Source organism: Otolemur garnettii, unplaced genomic scaffold (assembly GCF_000181295.1).
Source record: "Otolemur garnettii isolate 467f Iridium unplaced genomic scaffold, OtoGar3 scaffold00155, whole genome shotgun sequence".
Lineage (NCBI taxonomy): Eukaryota > Metazoa > Chordata > Mammalia > Primates > Galagidae > Otolemur > Otolemur garnettii.
Genome location: NW_003852550.1, coordinates 1,528,948 through 1,546,428, shown reverse-complemented (window position 1 = coordinate 1,546,428; position 17,481 = coordinate 1,528,948). Strand labels below are relative to the sequence as shown.

The 17,481-nt window shown below is 49.9% G+C and overlaps 1 protein-coding gene across 2 annotated transcripts in view; it reads left to right on the top strand.

The window, feature by feature from the left end:
* The window catches only part of TSC22D3 (TSC22 domain family member 3), a 61,319-nt gene extending 44,385 nt beyond the window's left edge, over nucleotides 1-16,934 (top strand). Inside the window, exons 1-3 of one of the 2 annotated variants that reach the window (XM_012811374.2) lie at nucleotides 13,085-13,499; nucleotides 14,220-14,271; nucleotides 15,403-16,934. In XM_012811374.2, the coding sequence (XP_012666828.1) occupies nucleotides 13,378-13,499; nucleotides 14,220-14,271; nucleotides 15,403-15,633 (405 nt within the window). In that variant the 5' untranslated portion in view covers nucleotides 13,085-13,377 and the 3' untranslated portion in view covers nucleotides 15,634-16,934. Of the gene's footprint in view, nucleotides 1-13,084; nucleotides 13,500-14,219; nucleotides 14,272-15,402 lie in introns of those variants that run through there. The other variant, XM_003799726.3, reaches the window with a different exon arrangement.
* Nucleotides 16,935-17,481: the final 547 nt, after the last annotated feature.

Below are 17,481 nucleotides of genomic sequence, written 5' to 3'. Positions count from 1 at the left end.
AGCTGTGCAACCCTGGGCAAAGTTATTTAACCTCTCTGCACCTTAGTTTCTTCATCTACAACATGGGCCCAGTGACGATATGATATAATACCCAACTCCTAAGACTGCTGACAAGATTCAAAAGGGTAATGTGTCAAATGTTCTTAGCACAGTGCCCACTAAGTAATCTGTGCATGGGAGCTATTGATGTTATTGTTTGGACCAGATGAGGCTTTGAGATCTCCCAGTGGTAGGTCAAGACCTAACAGCTGTCCATCTTGCCCTCTTGTTCAATTGAGATTTTCATAAGTCAGATTTGCTTAAAGCAAGGCCCACCTGCAGGGCAATCCCTTCGCTGGTGACTCATGGGTGGGATGCATTTCACCCACCTATTTTAAGCTGTTCTACATTTTCTTCCGCCTGACGTGGTTGTGTTTACACAGGGGAGGACGATCCCAGTCAAAACAAGATGAAAATACACTGCTGGCTGGGAGCCGCAGGCTAACTGGTTTCAGGTCCTCTCCCAGCTGTCAACACCTCACAACAAAGCCACAGGGGTGGGGGGATGCCCAGCCCTACTGCCTCCCTCTATCGGCCCAGCGCTGCTAAATGCTGGGAGAGGTCTGGCAGTTGGCTGTCACCTAGTCAACCTAGAGCAGTGGTTCTAAACCTTCCTAATGCCACAATGCATTTTCATTGTTACAAAGGGGTCGCGACCCACAGGTTGAGAACTGCTGAGCTAGAGGGAGCCCCAGGGCCAAGGTTTTCCCAGAGTTTTACAAAGGCAAGAAGGAGGGGTCATGAGGGGTAAGGGCCACCCTGGCCAACTCTAGGGTGAGTATTATGTCTGCTGCCAGAGCCACCTGGTGAACAGACAGAAAAGGCCACTGCCAACAGAGAGCGGCAGAAAATGCCCAGAGAAAGCTCCCCCAGTGACCTGCCCTTCTGCCTAGAACTTCTCCCACTAGACTTCTTTGGGTTAGCAGAAGGCTCTTGATCAAAAGAAATTACCCCAGTGAAGGAGAATTCATCAATCCCTATCAGCCATCGACTCTGCCTGGGGGTCCATTTCTCAGCTGTGCTGCCTTATAAATGAGGCAGTAAGGCCGGAGGAGGTTGCATGGGGGGGCGTGTTTTCATGAGCAGGCAAACAGAATCTCCTGGACAGGGTGCATTTAAGATAAACGTCCCCAATATGCTCAAGGCAGCCTGCTGCTCTTCACAGCATCTTCATAACAGCTTGCTTTTATTTCCCAAGAAGAGAAGGAGAAAACAATCTTTTTTGCCATCTACTCTGCTACTCTTAGGGGGCCCACGCAGACACGATTTGGTTTCTTGCCAACATGTCTTGACAATTTGGACACATTTGCCTCTGTTCTGAAAGCCCAAGGCCATCAGGTCACCACAACCCATCGTGATGCCCCATTCTAAGCAGCACTCCACCCGTCTATACTTAGCCAGCCTGGGACACTTCTCCCGGAAGCCCCACTATTTGGACCAAGCTGAACAGGTTATCAAGTTCCTTCCCTGAGAAAAACTAGATAGTTCCCCCTCTGAGAAAGACTTTTCATTTTAACAGGGTTACCTCAGGACTTCAAACCTAAGGGTGACATTAACAATGAGAATTTCCTTTGTCTTGGTGAATGTTGGGGTATTTTTAGTCTGGATTTTTTTTTTTTTGTCCCCCAACTGCATTCTTCCAGTTATATGGCTGTCACTTAGAGAATCAGGCCTGCTAGCTCTAAATCCCTTTTTGATATTGGTGCCAACCGAGACTTGGCTGTCCTGCTCCTGGGCTTCACCTCTCTCTCTGCTCCCCGTGGGTGACCTATTCCCAACTGACCTAGCCCCTTCAGCTAAAGATGGAAACTGACCAAAGTTCCAGCATTAGTTGAGGACCGGGAGCACACACATGGGTGAATTATCCCTTTTATTGAAGAAGTTGAGCCTCACTTCCATGTCATTAGTGGCCACTTACTCAATTAAACTGTGTTTGGGTTTCCCAAGTATGTTTGATTTTCACAGGTCTTTTGTGTTTCTAACTGCAGAGTTTCTCTCAAACGATTGTCCCCAAATTAAACTGTTAACAGAAGGATAATTCACGAATTGGCCTGCAGTTCATCTCCACTGGGGCCATTAGTAAAGTCCTAACACTTAGACAACCCTTTTCTTTATTTATTAAGCACGTATTTACTACATTCATACTGTGTGCCAGGCACTGATCCAAGCCCTGGGCGTCCAGTGGTGAATAAGACAAGCTCCTGCCCTCACGGGCTAGTCTAAGAGGCTAATCGATGCTCACTTGAGACCTTGCACTGCCCATGTGCATCATGGTCCAATCTGGCTGGGCCTTCGGCCCTGCTGGAAAGAACGTAGGTCCCACTGATTACTGGTTGTTTGTACCATAGGGGAGGCTGTTGAGGTCAAAATGTTGTGCAAGTTAGAAGCACTATGTGCAGGCTGGACTCAGGGCCTCACACCTGTAATCCTAGTACTCTTGGAGGCCAAGGCAGGTGGATTGCTTGGGCTCAGGAGTTAGAGACCAGCCTGAGCAAAAGCGAGACCCAATCTCTACTAAAAGTAGAAAAACTAGCTGGGTGTTGTGGTGGATGCCTGTAGTTTCAGCTACTCGAGAGGCTGAGGCAAGAGGATCACTTGAGCCCAGGAGTTTGAGGTTGCTGTGAGCTATGATGCCACAGCACCATACTCAGGGCAACAGAGTGAGACTGTTTCAAATAAAAAAAAAATTGCTATGTACAGGGAGAGACTGCCTAGAAAGACCTTCAGGAGAGTAATTGAAATATAGGTTCCATTTTAGCATGAACTCCTCAAACTACCCCATCCCCATAAGAGATATAGATAACTTGTGAAACCATGGGAACAAAAATTGGAACTGGACAGAGGTTAGAAACACTAAGACTTTGAAACAGCATTGACAGTGGCACTCATGTGGGGAGCTATTTTTCTAGCTTTGCTTAGGGACCAGGGCCCTAAACATAGATACTCATCATAGAGTATATTACATTCATATCCTCCCTTTTTTCTTTACTCTCCAAAGAACTCAGCTATGGCACAGGGTGTCTATAAAGTCTGGACACCTAGACAAAACAAATATTTATAGTATCATCAAGGACATCTTCAATCTGAAAAAAAATGATATCTATTTTTTCACACTTGAGGGTATCCATAAACATGTACACCTTGTGGGGGCGGGGCATTATTCCCATTTCAGGGAGTGAGGATCCAGCAGCATAGGGTGTCTAGAGGTCTTCTATGCAGTCCTCCACTGGTTAGAGGCCAAGGTGGAAAGGAACTCTGGCCTTCTGCTGTATTTTCTTCCCACTTGACAAGCTCCATTTAGGATGGTGCTGGAGTGACATTTCTCAGGACATAACTCCCTTTTCACATTCCTCAGGGGAAGCCCCTCACTTCTTCTCCTTCCTGTCCTCCGAGGGCTCAGTACCAGCTCCGCGAACCAAGCGCATCATTGCAGCAGCCAATTGTTGTAGAGAAATCACCCAGTGACGTGACAGATCCCTTCTGGGTGATCTCCAAGATGTGCTCCAGGCCCTGGTTCCCCAAGATGTCCCAGGAGTATCGGTGAAACTCTTCTTCTCCACTGCTGAGCTAGTAACTGTACTTGGCTATTCCTCACTTTCCATATTTACTTTAGCTCTTCTACAACTCTGTCAACAAACGCCATGGTATTATTAGTTTTAGCAAATAACAGGATGTCAGAACTGTTGACCAGGATTCATTAGTTTGCTGTGAGAGCTCTGTCCCGGGACATAAGGGCCAGTGTGTTTCTCTTATTTTTTAAGATGTAAGAGCTTTGGCGAGAACCCTTTCCTGGTCAGGCCTGCAGCGCTCTGCTGTCTATAGGTCTTTAAGTTCACTCCTGTCCGCAAAGGCTCCGCCCACAAAACCTTGGCACTTCTGCCTTTGCTTGCTGGTATAAAGACGTCTGTAAGTAAGTTTTCAAGAAACCAATGCCAGTACTTTGAATTTTGCAGTTTTGTGTTTTATCCTCACAGTCTCGCCGTGCCCTTTAAAAGAAGTCTGTGCTTGGTAAGGTGGCTTCAGTGCTTAACATTCATGTTGTCAGCAAGGGTTGGGAGACGGTAATTTAGACTGGCACTAAAAATTTTCAGGCTTTTGACCCCAAATATCTTTCTCTTTCAACCCAACCCCGAAACACTGACTGTCTCAAGGAGCAAGAACTGAGGTTAAAGGGTCACTGTGCTGCTGAAAGGCAACCAGGAAGTTCAGGCCTTGGGGAGAAGCATAACCTTTGTTTATTTAAGTCCCAAATCTAGCAGGCAGTGTAAATTCAACAATAAAAGAAAAGAAAAGAAAACATCAAAACACAGGCCGGGTACGGACAACAGAAAATAGCAAATTACCCTCCTGCTCCATCTTGGGAGAGGGGAGTCAGTGAGCAGTGAAGACAGCCTCATTGCTGGGGTTGGGGCGAGGAGGGCAGGGATAGGGGGCTCCCCGCTTGGATCACAGTTGGGGTGGGTATATTTTCAGAGATCCTGGCAAGTCTTTGTAGTTAGTCCCAGCAGGTTCTTGAAGGGGGAATGAGTCACACCCCTCCAGCTAACCTGGTGGTCAACCCATGTTTGACCAGGTGGTGACAGCCATGGGGCTGGAGGAGAGCTGGCTCCTGTAGGAGGGAGAAGGGACTGGCTCATTGACCACACTGTGCTGTTAGAGAAAAACCAGCCCCTTCCCATTCTCTCCTCTGGGTTCTCTCTCTCTGACTGTGAGGCTCACCCTCCTGTTCCCAAACTGCCAGGATGAGAGTTCCCCCGACACCTGTAAAATGTCTTAAAAGGATTCTGCTCCTTAGAACAGAGAGGCAAAATCTGCCAAAATTTAGGTATAAATCATAGCAGGTTAAGGGGTGTCCCTCTAATAGTAGCTCTCACTCATGTTTTGATGAAGCTTTCAGGAAGGAGAGAGAAACAGATGGCAGAATGGACAGCAGACCCAGAATCAGCCAAACCTCATCAGAACGCGTTATATACAAAGTGGGTCTCAGTGTCCCTGGCACCACGAGGGGGCTCTAGGTAGACTGTTTCTTGGCTCTTGAGGCCAGTGGTTCCTAAGAGCGGTTCCACCAACTGGTGCCAGAAGAGCTGCATCCAAATCACCTAAAAATGATCCTTCCCCAGTGTGTGAGATCTACTAGGGCTGGAGGCCAGCACGTCTGTATTTTCCACAAGCTGACTCAGGTGATCCTGATGTTAAGAATCTCATCTAGATTCATTTTTTTTTTTTTTTTTTTTTGCCTCCACAGCCCACTGTCAAGGTTTACTTGCTGTGTGCCCAGTTATCTGGCTCCTGACTACTCTGTGGAAAGTAATGATAATCTAGTTCTTACTTAAGTATTTGAGCTGCTAGTGGCTGAAAGTGGCACTTTCCAGGGCTTTTTGCATCGGAAAAGAAACTTTTCTGATTCTTCCGTGTGTAAAGAATTCCAGGAGATCCAAAGGCATGGCTGTAATGGTGACATTTGTAGGGATCATGGTGGCATGTCTGGACAACAGCTCTGACTGAGAGGCATTTTTTTTTTTTTGTCAGTGCTTTTCCGATCACACTTCTCAGGTCACAGAGGGCATCTATGCCAGGACTGGCTCTCGTTAGAAATGTCCTCATGAGGAACTTGTGGGAATCATTGCCGAGGCATTCATGTGACTGACTGTGCACAAATGGTGCTTGTTTTTATTTTACCTTCATTTAACAGAGTCCGTTATAATGTACGATTGGCATCTTTGAAAGCTGCAGTCCTGGCAGTGTCAGGGACTTCCTGTTTCTGGTGTACAGGGTGAGGCTTCAGGCTGGTTCTCCCGGTGTCCACCTGAAGGTCACTCCAAGCTTCCCCTAAGGTCCTGTCACCCACAACCCTTATACAGTACACAGCCATCTCTGATGTCAGAGAGACCAGAGATCATGGCGTTTGGCATTCTGGCCCGGCCTACAGTTCCTGTCTTGCTATCTTGCTATATCCTGGGGCCCTACTATCCCTTCGGGGTTAGGGAGAAGCTGGCAACAGCGTAGAAGGTGGGTTGCCCCTCTCTGCCTATCTCTATGCATTAGACTATGTGGAAGGCTGGAGAAGGTGTTTCCACAAACGCCTGTGTGTTCTGTGCTTCTCTTTCTTCCTGGTAAGGTGTGTGTATTCCTTGTCAACAATTCTCAAACCTGGAGGGAGGCCTTTCTCAGCCCCTCTGAGGACTCCTTTGCGGCCTCTGGTGCTGTTCCCATGGTCGGGAGGAGGGGTTTGCCCAGGGAGACGCTTGCCCTGTTTCTCTCCTTTCTTTCTGTCCTGGGAGTAGTGTGCCCCCTGCCTCCTCTGCTACTGCCCTCCACCTCAGCTGGCCGCCTTCTTTCCTTTCAGGAAGCTGGGGTGGGTGTGGGGCCTGGAAAGGCGGAGGCCCTCTGCAATCTGCAGAGCCCCTCTTTACAAGTCAGAGTCCCACAACAGAGGATCAAGGAGCTACCTCAAGTGAGCCCAGGGTGAATAGCTCTGCTGTGAGGTAAGCAAGGGCCTCAGGAGCACAATGTGAGAGTCCTGGGAGACCCATAGTGCTTACCCATCATGGCCAAGGAGCGGGCCTGAAGAGGCCAGCATTATTAACCGTCCTTTTGTTCCCTAGGGAACCTGTGCCACTTCAAAGGTCACCCATTCTATAGCGGGGCCCACAATGGAGCCAGGTGCTCCACCTCAGAGCCCCTGTGCTCTTCACAGGCCCCTTGTCTGCTGGCTCCATCCACATCCTCAGCAAGACCCTCCTGGTCTTGTCTTCCAAGCATTGCCAATAGCCCCGAGTCCTTCACAGGCCACTCAGAGTAACCCTGGCAACTGACAGAGAAAATGGCTTGGAATTTCGGCTCTGGGGACTGCTCCACAGAGCAAAGGGGATGGGGAGAGGCCCTGCCTGTGCCTCTCTGGGGTGGGTGGCCTGATGGAGGGCTCGTGCACCTGCAGACAGACAAAGGTGGAGCAGTGGCTGAGTTCTTACTGTTTTCTTTCCCAGCCCCTGGCAAGGCTGCAGGGCGCCATGATTTCCAGACAGTGGGCTATGATGAGAGGGCCTGTTGGTCTACCTGAAGAGGCTTGCTGCTCTGAGGGGGGGGAGGGCAGGCTACCTTAGCCCCAGAGGAGCTGGCCAAGGAGGAAGGCGGGGCAGGAGGGGGCAGGAAAGTCCCATGCTAAATGAAGGTAGGGACTGGCCACTCAGAAGGCAAATACCTGTGCCTTGTTCCCTTGCTTTATAAACCTCTGGGGTTTCAAGGGGATCGAGGTGAGGAACCTTTTCTGGCACTGTCACCAACAATGTCAGAGAAGCCATAGGTCCAAGTGTGGGGACTGCTGCATTATGCCCTTATCCCTGCTACCTTCCTGAGCACCCTCAAGCTAGAGGCTTTTTCCTAAAGCAAACATTTCACTAAGGTCCAACCTAAAGGGGAGTTCTGAATTTGCCGCAGACCGGGGATATCTGGAAGGGAGCACAGTTTTTGCCTTGTACGCCCTGATTGCTTTTTAAAAATTTCCCTGAAATGTGCCCTGAGCTTTGATAAGCATTCCACTAATTTTAAATGGAAGTGATTTGAATGGCATTAAATGATAATAGCAACTAGTGTCGGGAGGAGGAGGGAAGACTGTGATTCCACATACCGAGGTGGATTTTACAAACCTCTTTTTCAGGAATACCTATTTCATTCTTGTAGCTGGATAATGGGGAGGGTGGAAAATGAGAAGAGGGCTTGGAAAAATTATGGAGGTAAATTTTCCCAGCTGTAAGGCATAAGGGGAAGGGAGACAGGCATAAATATTGATACAAGGTTCGTGTAATTTAAAACCCACTGAACTAAACTGCATTTCTGGCTAAGTTGCCAACACTTCCAGTCCTGCTGAGCTGTGAGGACAAACACTCACCCCCCCACCCCACCGCCGCCGCCCCGCACCCGTATTTAACCACCAAAGTTGGGATGATGAAGGTGATTTGACAAGAGCAATTTTTGACTTCTCTGAATGAGGTCAACTGGGGTAGAATGCCTTGTCAAAACAGGGTTTGGTTCTGACTGTCGGCCCTAGTGTCACACAGAGATTGTTTGTGACCCTGGCCCGGAGGGAGCTGAAAGGCACAATTCATCGCTCCTGCTATCATTCCATGCCAGAGTTTGCTGGAGCTGCTTCTCCAAGACAGTATCCTATCCATCTCTCCACCAGGATTCTCCTTGGGCTCCCTCCCACCCACCAGTCCTTCCGCATCTCCATTTGCATCCTCCTCCCCATCTTCCTGCCCCCCAAAGTCAGGGCTTTGGGCCCTGGCCATGCAGGGCAGTTCATATGACCCACAGAGAACAAGGCACTTTCTCTGTTTCCGTCTTTCCTTCTCGCTTCCCTCCTTCTGGACCTTGGGGATTTTCCATGAAGCCCAAGTAACTATGTAAGTGGCAGTGGCCTTCCTGTCCATAGTCTTCCACACCGGAGTGGAAGCAGAGGGGAAGAGCGAAGATAAGCGGGAAGCAAGGACGCATTACACCATGGAATTTCAGCCTCCTTATTCCCCCAGCCTCTTCAGAAAAAGGGACAAGTAAGTAAAGAGAATTAGAGCTTCAGACGGAAGGGGCCCCGCGGTGGAGGAGTAAGTGGGGAGGGATGTTTTTCAACCGTCTGTCCCATTAACACTGTGCTAACGCTCCAGCACTCAATATCCTTTTTGTATTTCCCCGTGTTTGCTTTGTGGCTGGTCCCGCACCTCTCGCATCGTGTCTTTTCCCCGCTTCTCCTGACACAAGACCCTGTGTTTTGCTGGCAACATCGCTGAATCTTTGGGTGGAACATTCCCTGTAGAAAATAAGGAAGACTTGCCTATAAATAGTTTCCTTCTGGCTGCATGGTACACAGTGCTTCAAGTGTGACAAAAAGGGAAGTGAGATGTTCCCCCTCACTCCCACCCCCAACCTACCGCACCCACCCTGAGTCTGCTCCCCATCACCCTACAATGTGCTGAGATCCTGCCCCAGGGTTCTGCCACCCAGACTTTGCCCAATCTCCATTCCACTGTCTGTAACCCCAAGTAGGAAGGACTCTTGTCCTGTTGAGTCTGGCTTTTGAAGTGGAGCAAACAGGTGGGAATGCTGAGGCATCTCTTCCAGCTCAAAGGGAATATGTTGGTTTCCAGGGCCTCCTGAAAAGGAAGAGTTGGCCCTATCTTCATTATGCCACCCTCCAGCCCCGAGATCACCCCTGAGAGAGGTAGGGTCAGCTATGCCTCTTTCATTGCCGAGTCCCTGAGGAGTAAAATTGAGAGGCAGCTGAGGGCCTGGCTCTTCAGCTAGGCGCTATTGCCGTGCTGACTCTGGGTCCAGCCTACATTGTTAAGTTTCAGGGTGTCAGAAAAGAAGTTTGCAAACATTTATGAATGTTGGGGTTGCTGGGCTGTTGAATCCCTAGGCCACTGTTTCCTGTTGGGGGCCCAGCTCCGTAGGATACAAGGACCCTGAGTCTCAACAATCAGCACATTACTGAGAAACATTAGATCAGATAATTGATATCATGTACAACACAAATTTCCACTCGCTGCAAGGTTTGGTGCAGCTGCTCTGGGCAGAGGACTTTTCCGGTATGCTGAGGGTTAAGCAGAAAATCCCTGGGTTCTTCCTTCTTGTCCCCCCACCCCTCCTACCCATCCTTAGCTCTACTACCCTTGTTGCTGGAAGATCTTTCTGCGGAGACATGTAAGTCCATATTCTTCCGTGAGGGAGCCAGCAGACCCTGAGAGCCAGCCATTCTTTACTAATGGAGGATCAGGAGGACTTAGGGTGAGCACTTCTCATGGGACAGAACTAGAGGTTCTGGACAGAAGAGAGGATCAGAGACTGAGTGTAGGCTGAACCTGGGACATCGTTTCGATGTTGTTTTTGTAAAGTAAATCCCTGATAGGAGCTTGTTTTCTTGTTGTTGACCTCATTCTCTGAAAAGCTGAGCACAGCAGGAATAGGGGAAAAGGAGTTAATTAAGGGTGCCAATGAGAGGGCCTCAGGAATTTAAACTTTGACTACACCATGATTATTTCCTGAGATTCCATACTTTATTTGGAATGTTGTATGCCCCAAGCCTCCATATTCCCTTCTGGAAGCCACCTGGTTGGATTGCTATTTCTTGTTTCCTAGACAGAGATAGCTTTCTTTGAGGAATGGTTGGCTACCTTGCGGAATGGTGTGGCTGAGCATGGTTTGCTCCTAAAGTTCATTTGGACAGTTTGGATTTTCTTCTGAAGGTTGCCCATTGCTGTTCTCCCCTGCCTTCGGTGTCAGAAAAGCCAGCACTTGCAGAACTCAGAGGCCGCCTCTGTACTTCTCTAACGGTAATGCTGAGGTCCTCACCCTTTCTTTCTCCTTACTACTCTCTGGCACCTCAAACTCATCTCCCAACTGCCTCAACTCACTCATCCAACACTACACACACTCAACAAACCTACTCCCTGCCCTACACTGGTCAGTGTAGTTGGGACAAACTTGGTCTCTATCTAGGTCAGAAAGACCTGTTCTGGAGTCCCCACTCTGCAATTTATTAGCTCTGCCACCTTGAACAAGGTAGCCTCTCAGACCCTTGGTTTTTTTGTATGTAGCCTACCTGCGAAATGATGATGACGGTCCTCACACCTTGGAAATTGTGATGCAGCCAGCAGTGTCTGCCCATAGCTCTGTTAACAGTATTTATTATTGTCCGTGGGTCTGAAACTCAGCTTTTTAATTGAAGCATAACTAATGCACCATTCAAACGCAGGTTTGCCACCAAATTTAACCCCAGTTCTCTTCCTTCCCCAAACTACCTGGATTTCTCTGACTCTCCACATAAAGGAGTCTTGTTCCAAGGAGTTATCTTACTTCTGTCCTGTTTCCTGTTTTCCTGATGGTGTTTTTTTTCCCCTGAGAACCCAGCTTGTTTCTCTCTCCCCTTTTCTTCTCATCATTTTCCTTGGAATTTTGGGGTGGGAAGCAATCATTAAGGAAAAATTAATAAGCCAATGAAAGGTCAACTCAGAGAATTTCTGGACCAAAAAAGCTTTATGTGGCAGAGGGCAGATTAATATATCAGGGAATTCCAATGTCAACTAAGCTCCTGATTTAAGAATACTTTTTCTCAGCTAATATTCTTGATGACCCAAAATATAGTTGGGACTTTGTTCTGTCACAGGCATCCTCAAACTACAGCCCGCCTAGGACATTTATCTGGCCCACTGGGTGTTTTTGCCGCCGCTGCTGCCTGTCCTGCTTAGCAGCCGAGTCATCCTGGGGCCTGCAGTCCGGCCCTCCAACAGTCTGAGGGACAGAGAACTGGCCCCTTCTTTAAAAAGTTTGAGGACCCCTGCTCTACTACACACTATTTAGTACAAACACTGCATATGGAGAGTTTGTGTCCTAAAGGTAACAGAATGTCCTGAGATTGAGATTGTCCCCGACCTAAACTGGGGTGAAGAAAAACACAACTCTGGGCTAGTGCAGTAGGTTTATTTGGATAGTTCTCTTGGTCAGCCCTCTGCAGATATAATGGCAATTATACACATATTACCACCACCAAAATGCACCAACAGAGCCCCATATCATAGCCAAATTATTGCCTGTTTGGTGGCATAGCTGCACTGGAAGCCTGGAGGAAATCAAGGTCTCAGACTAGACTGGGATTGGCTGGGGCCTTGGCCGTGGTGTCCGTGCCAGGTACCTGGTTAAGAGAAATATCCTGACGCAAATAATAATTACCTTTTTTGCTGATAAGAAGCCCCAGTACTTTTCCAATGGCATGATTGCATTAGGATATTTCTTTGGACCACAGCCTGTGGAGCACTGATTCATGGCTACTGCCCTTAACTTCATCCAAACTATCGTATATGTGGTGGAACCCAGTGTTCTGATGGTCCTAGGTTGGTGTAAATAATATTCCTGGTTGCATCACCTGTCCCTGCCCCTCTTGCTCCTTCTGGCAGCAATTCTGCTTTTGTCCACTAGGTGGCCTTGCCTAGGAAGAAGCTGGAGAAAAAAAGCCTGAAGCCTCTGGTGCCTTTTTGTTTTTCTTTTGAGGCTGAGGAGAATGAAAATAGATCTTGATGGAAACATGTGTAACTCTTGTTGAGCAACAATCACCTAATCTTCTTTGTATTTTGGAGTCTGTTTTTTCCGGAAGTACCCTCTAATGCTATGTATGGCTGGACCCATCACAGGAGCAGGTGTTTTCTTGAAATGGTATATATATAGCCTTGGTCTGGAGTTTTGTTGTCATTCACTGTTTATAGAAAGGCAACAAAATTTTGTTTTCTTAAAAAATGGGAAATGAAATTCTGGATAATGTTGAATGTGCTTTATCTGAAGTGCAGGGTATGGAGACCAGAGAGACAAGGGTTGGCATCTTGTGGTCACTCCACCGCGGAGTCTCTGCCTCCCCTCCTCTGTCAGCCACCTCGCTGCTCCCTCATATGTGTCCATCCACTCACCTGAGTTCCTGGACACTCTCTCCTCCACAGATGTGCATACAGTGATTCATGCAGACCCATGCATGTCACAGGTCTGTGCAGGTGTTAGTACACAGACGGGTACCCCCACATTTGTAGATTCAAAGGAAGAGGTGAGTGGATAGATGCCAGGGGGCAGGCTGATGGGACTGGCTGGGTGAGGGGACAGCTGGGTTGGTGAGAGCGTGAATGTGCAGGTGACCAAGTTCATGTGCAGGGGAGCGTCTAAGAGGGTAGTCACCAGGAAAGATGAGTTTTCTGATGGTGAAGGCGAGTGTCCAGGGAGTGTGACATTATTAGAGCCTTGCAAAACCATCAGGTGTATGCTGCCTGACACCTGAAATAGAGCTTTTAAAACCAGCGCCATCCTCCACTGAATGCCTTCTGCCTTCTGTTAGGGCATTTATGTTTATTTCTCTAGAAGTCAGCTCCAGTTGGGTTTTTAGCAATCTCCAGAGCCCTCTTTGGAGACGCCAGTTGGCACAAGAAAGTGCTGAACTGTTTACAGTCCCAGACTAAGGTTCAGGGAGGGGATGTGGTTTAACTGGGCCACAAAGCCCGGTACAGGACTCATTTGCATGGCCCCTGACGCCATGTGACGCAGCCGGCTCCTCCTATATAAAGAAACAGGAGCCGAAATATCTCCGAGTCTGGGTTGGACTGGCGGCTGTGGAGTTTGTGACACACTAGGTGACACCCCTCGAGTCAATTCCCTTCAACTCCAGCCGGAGCGCTTGCCTGGCTTCGGGTCCGTTCGGCAGCCTTCGCCCCCTCCTAGCCAAGGGCCGGACTCCGGCGCAGAGCCCAGCCCAGCGCAACGCGCCAGCACCCGCAGCCGCCCAGCCTGCCCAGCTCCCCGGCAGCCCGAGCCATGAACACCGAAATGTACCAGACCCCCATGGAGGTGGCGGTCTATCAGCTGCACAATTTCTCCATCTCCTTCTTCTCTTCCCTGCTTGGAGGGGATGTGGTTTCCGTTAAGCTGGATAACAGGTAACCACCGGCCCCAGCAGCTGCGCCGAGCCGGGGCGCGGGCGGGGGCTGGGCTCCGAGCCGGATCTCCGAGCGAACCGTGCGCCGCCGGTCCCCGTTCCCCGCGGTGCAGCATCCTGGGAAGGGGCGGGGGTAAGGGACGCAGGAAGGGGGGGTCATCGCCGCTCTGGGATCCGTCGTCGGAGCGTCCCTGCGGCCGCTGCGCCGTGAGAACCAGCTGCTGCAGCCGCAGAGGCAGCGGGAAGCAGAGAGGCAGCGGGCAGGGCTGGGCAGGGGGGCGGCCGTGCGCTGTGTGCGGCTTGCGAGAAGGCCGGAAGCTTCGCCGCCGCCAAGGAATTCCTAGCTAGCTTCAGAGCCGGGTAGGTTTGCCCTGGACCTTCTGGGCCAGAGGCGGGGTGACTACCCGGGCCGCGCGCCCCCATTGTTTGCACATCTCCCGAGCAGGCCACGTTGGCCCGTGCGCCCCAGGACCCGCGCGCTGCTCTGGTGGCTCGGAACTCAGGGCGGTGGCTGCGGTGGGGGCGCGGAGCCAGCCTGGATGAGGAGGTGCGGCTTCCTGGAGGGGCCAGGAAGGGATCTGGGGACAAACTGCCCAGAACTCCAGGCCAGGGAGGCGGGAGAGGGGAAGACTGGGCTAGGTGGAGGACTTTGGTCACAGCTTCCAGGTACTGAGAGTGGAACCGAGTGGGTAACGGGTCACTTGGCTTTTTGTCTTTGCAGTGCTTCTGGAGCCAGTGTCGTGGCCATTGACAACAAGATCGAACAGGCCATGGTGAGTGGTATCACTGCGTCATTCCCATCCCCAGACTTAGCTGCTGCTTATGTAACTCAGGGCAGGACTAAAGAGGTGGGTGCAAAAGCCTGGGGGAGCAGACAGCCTCCTCTCTATCCACCCTGGAGGCATTAGGTCAAGTCCTATTAGAGAATCACCTTTTAGGACATTTCCAGTCTGCCCTCACTGGGCTCCCTCCTATCCACCCCCTTCTACATCTCAGGTCTTTGGAGCAGCCTCTGGCTCGCTCCTGGGCCCGTTGCAGGGCTAGGAGCTCAGACTTTTGCCTGCATCCCGCAGCTGGCAGGAGGCAGAGCTCATTGGATGCAACCACACTGCAGTGCCTCTGCAGAGCCTGGGCTGGGGTCAGGAGTTGGAAGGAAACAGGATGCAGAGCACCCACCCCTTCTCCCTCTCCTTACCAGGCAGAGGTCATACTCCCAAGCAGCCAAAATGGCTGCAGAGAGTGGAGGCTTCCAGCAGTTAAGAGGCACTTAACTGTCCTGGAGCCTAAGAACATGTTCTCTACCCCCAGCACACTCATCAAATTGAGAGAAGTTGCAGCAATCCCAGTACCTTTCCCCAGGGTCAGTGTCCTGTGTTCTGTGTGGCTGGGCTGCAGGATAGCTGTGACTCAATGTAGTAGGTCATATGGAGGGGCGGAGACTCCAGAATAGCCAATTTTGTTCTCTTGGTGAAGATTTGTAAAGCAGACAAATGGTATGGGGTACATTTCAGGGTCTCCCCCTGCACCTGGGCCATCAGCAGCAGGGTTTTTGGTAGAAAGGTGGACATAGCAAGCCACTGGAAACTGGCAGAAGTCTCACTGCAAAGGTCCCTAGCAGCCAGTTTTGAAGGTCATTACAAACTTTCAGGGGGAACCTATTTAGTTCAAAGCTGGGATCCCAGTTCTGACATGGCCTAAGTCATGTCACTCTCCTGAAGGAGGGTTAAAGTGCTTCAGAGACCAGCACACAGGAATTGGGCTGCAAGGCCAGCCTGCTGAGGGATGGCTGGAGGGTGGTGGCATGAGGGACAGCACAGGCACACGGCTGGGGCTGGCAAGGCGAAGATACTGCCCAGGGGCCTGATGGCTAAAGAATGTCTTTATTGTAACTCCCTTGGTGGCAGGATCTGGTGAAGAATCATCTGATGTATGCCGTAAGGGAGGAGGTTGAGGTCCTGAAAGAGCAGATCCGTGAGCTGGTGGAGAAGAACTCACAGCTAGAGCGTGAGAACACCCTTTTGAAGACCCTGGCAAGCCCAGAGCAGCTGGAGAAATTTCAGTCCCGTCTGAGCCCTGAAGAGCCAGCTGCTGAATCCCCTCAAGTGCCAGAGGCCCCTGGTGGTTCTGCAGTGTAAGTGGCTCTGTCCTTGGGGTGGGCAGAGCCACTAAACATGTTCTACCTAGTTCTTTCCAGTTTGTTTTTTGGCTCCCCAAGCATCATCTCACGTGGAGAACTTTACACCTAGCATAGCTGGTGCCAAGAGATGTCCTAATGACATGGCCACCTGGGTCCACTTCAGTGACAGATCCTTGACAAAGAGCAGGTCTCTAGAGGCTGAGTTGCATGGGGTCTAGTAACCCCAAGCCAGTGAGCCTCTAATGCTACAGTGCCCTGGGGGCTCCCAGGGCCTGGGCAACTTAGCTGCAACTGGCAAAGGAGGGAGGTAGTTTGAGATGTGATGCCAGCTTGCTCCAGAAAGTATAAGGGGTCTGTTTTTCATTTCCATGGACATCTTCAACAGCTTCACCAGACGACTGTTCTTATGAAGAAGCCACTTGTGTTCTAAGCAGAGGCAACCTCTCTCTTCTCCCTTGTCTCGCTAAGGCAGGGGGCACAGATGGGAGAGATTGAGCCAAGTCAGCCTTCTGTTGGTTAATATGGTATAATGCATGGCTTTGTACACAGCCCAGTGTGGGATTACAGCTTTGGGATGACCGCTTACAATGTTCTGTTTGGTTAGTATTGGAATAGTTTTTCTATATAGCCATAAATGCGTATATATTACCCATAGGGCTAGATCTGTACCTTAGTGTAGTGCTGTATACATGTACACATACACCTACATGTCGAAGGGCCTAACCATCTTTGGGAGTATTGACTGGTCCCTTATCTCTTAAGGATAATTGTTTGTGTTCATTTACCAAATTGATCCAGTTTGTCCTTTAGGTTAAGTAAGATTAAAGAGTAAAGTCAGGGAAGGGGGCCAGCCTCTGAAAGTGGCCATGGATGCCTTGCTGCTGCAACCCTTTCCCCAACTGTCCACTGAAGACGTGTGAAGTCCTCTTTTGAATGCCAAACCCACCATTCACCGGTGCTGACTACATAGAATGGGGTTGAGTGAAGAGTAGCTTGGACTTCACAGTGCTGGTTAAAATCTTAAAAAAAAAAAAAATCTTGTTGAAACTTTCAAGTTAATGGAAGGATGGTGTCCCACTGTAGACAAGGGATTGATGGAGGGAATGGTTTTGATGTAATGGAGCCTGGACATGTGCCCAGGAGCTTGTCTCGGGGGCGGGGGGGGGGGGTTCCGCGACAGTGAACACTCTCCACTTTCTGACACCTTATCCTGATGGACATCTCCAGGATTAGGATTTGGATTTTTCAGATGTAGCTTGAAATTTCAATAAACTTTGCTCTTTTTTTTCTAAAAATAAACTGGGTGTCTGATTGAATGTCAACAGACTGGATGGGAAACGTCCGTCACCTGGTGGGGGGTTGCTGTTTTTCTGCTCATGGTCACTGAGCTCCCCCTAAGTGCTGGGGGGGGGTGCTAAGCCACATGCACAATTTTGTGTGCTGGGCACTGTACTCAGTGGAGGACGAGCTCTTCACTGTCATTGTGAGGAGGCTCAGACTTGGTTGAGTTTAAGTGACTTGCCCGAAGTCACACAGCTATTATGCAAATCACAAGCCCCACCTGCAGCCTTCCTTCTCCATCCTGCTGCTTTTTTCATGAGGCCTTTGGAGTGAGTGGAGAGTTAACTACTAACACACAACCTTAGCTGGAGGGGTGATTTGGGAGGGAAGATACCCCCAAGAAAGCCCAAAAGCAAAGGGCAGGGCATGCCTGTCAGGGAGCAAGAAGAGGGGAATCCAACACAAGTGGGCCGCTTCTCCCTTCTGAAAACATCATCAGTGTCATTTAATGTACCCTCCTTAATACCAATCCACATGAGACCCTTGACCTTGGCAAAGGAGCTAA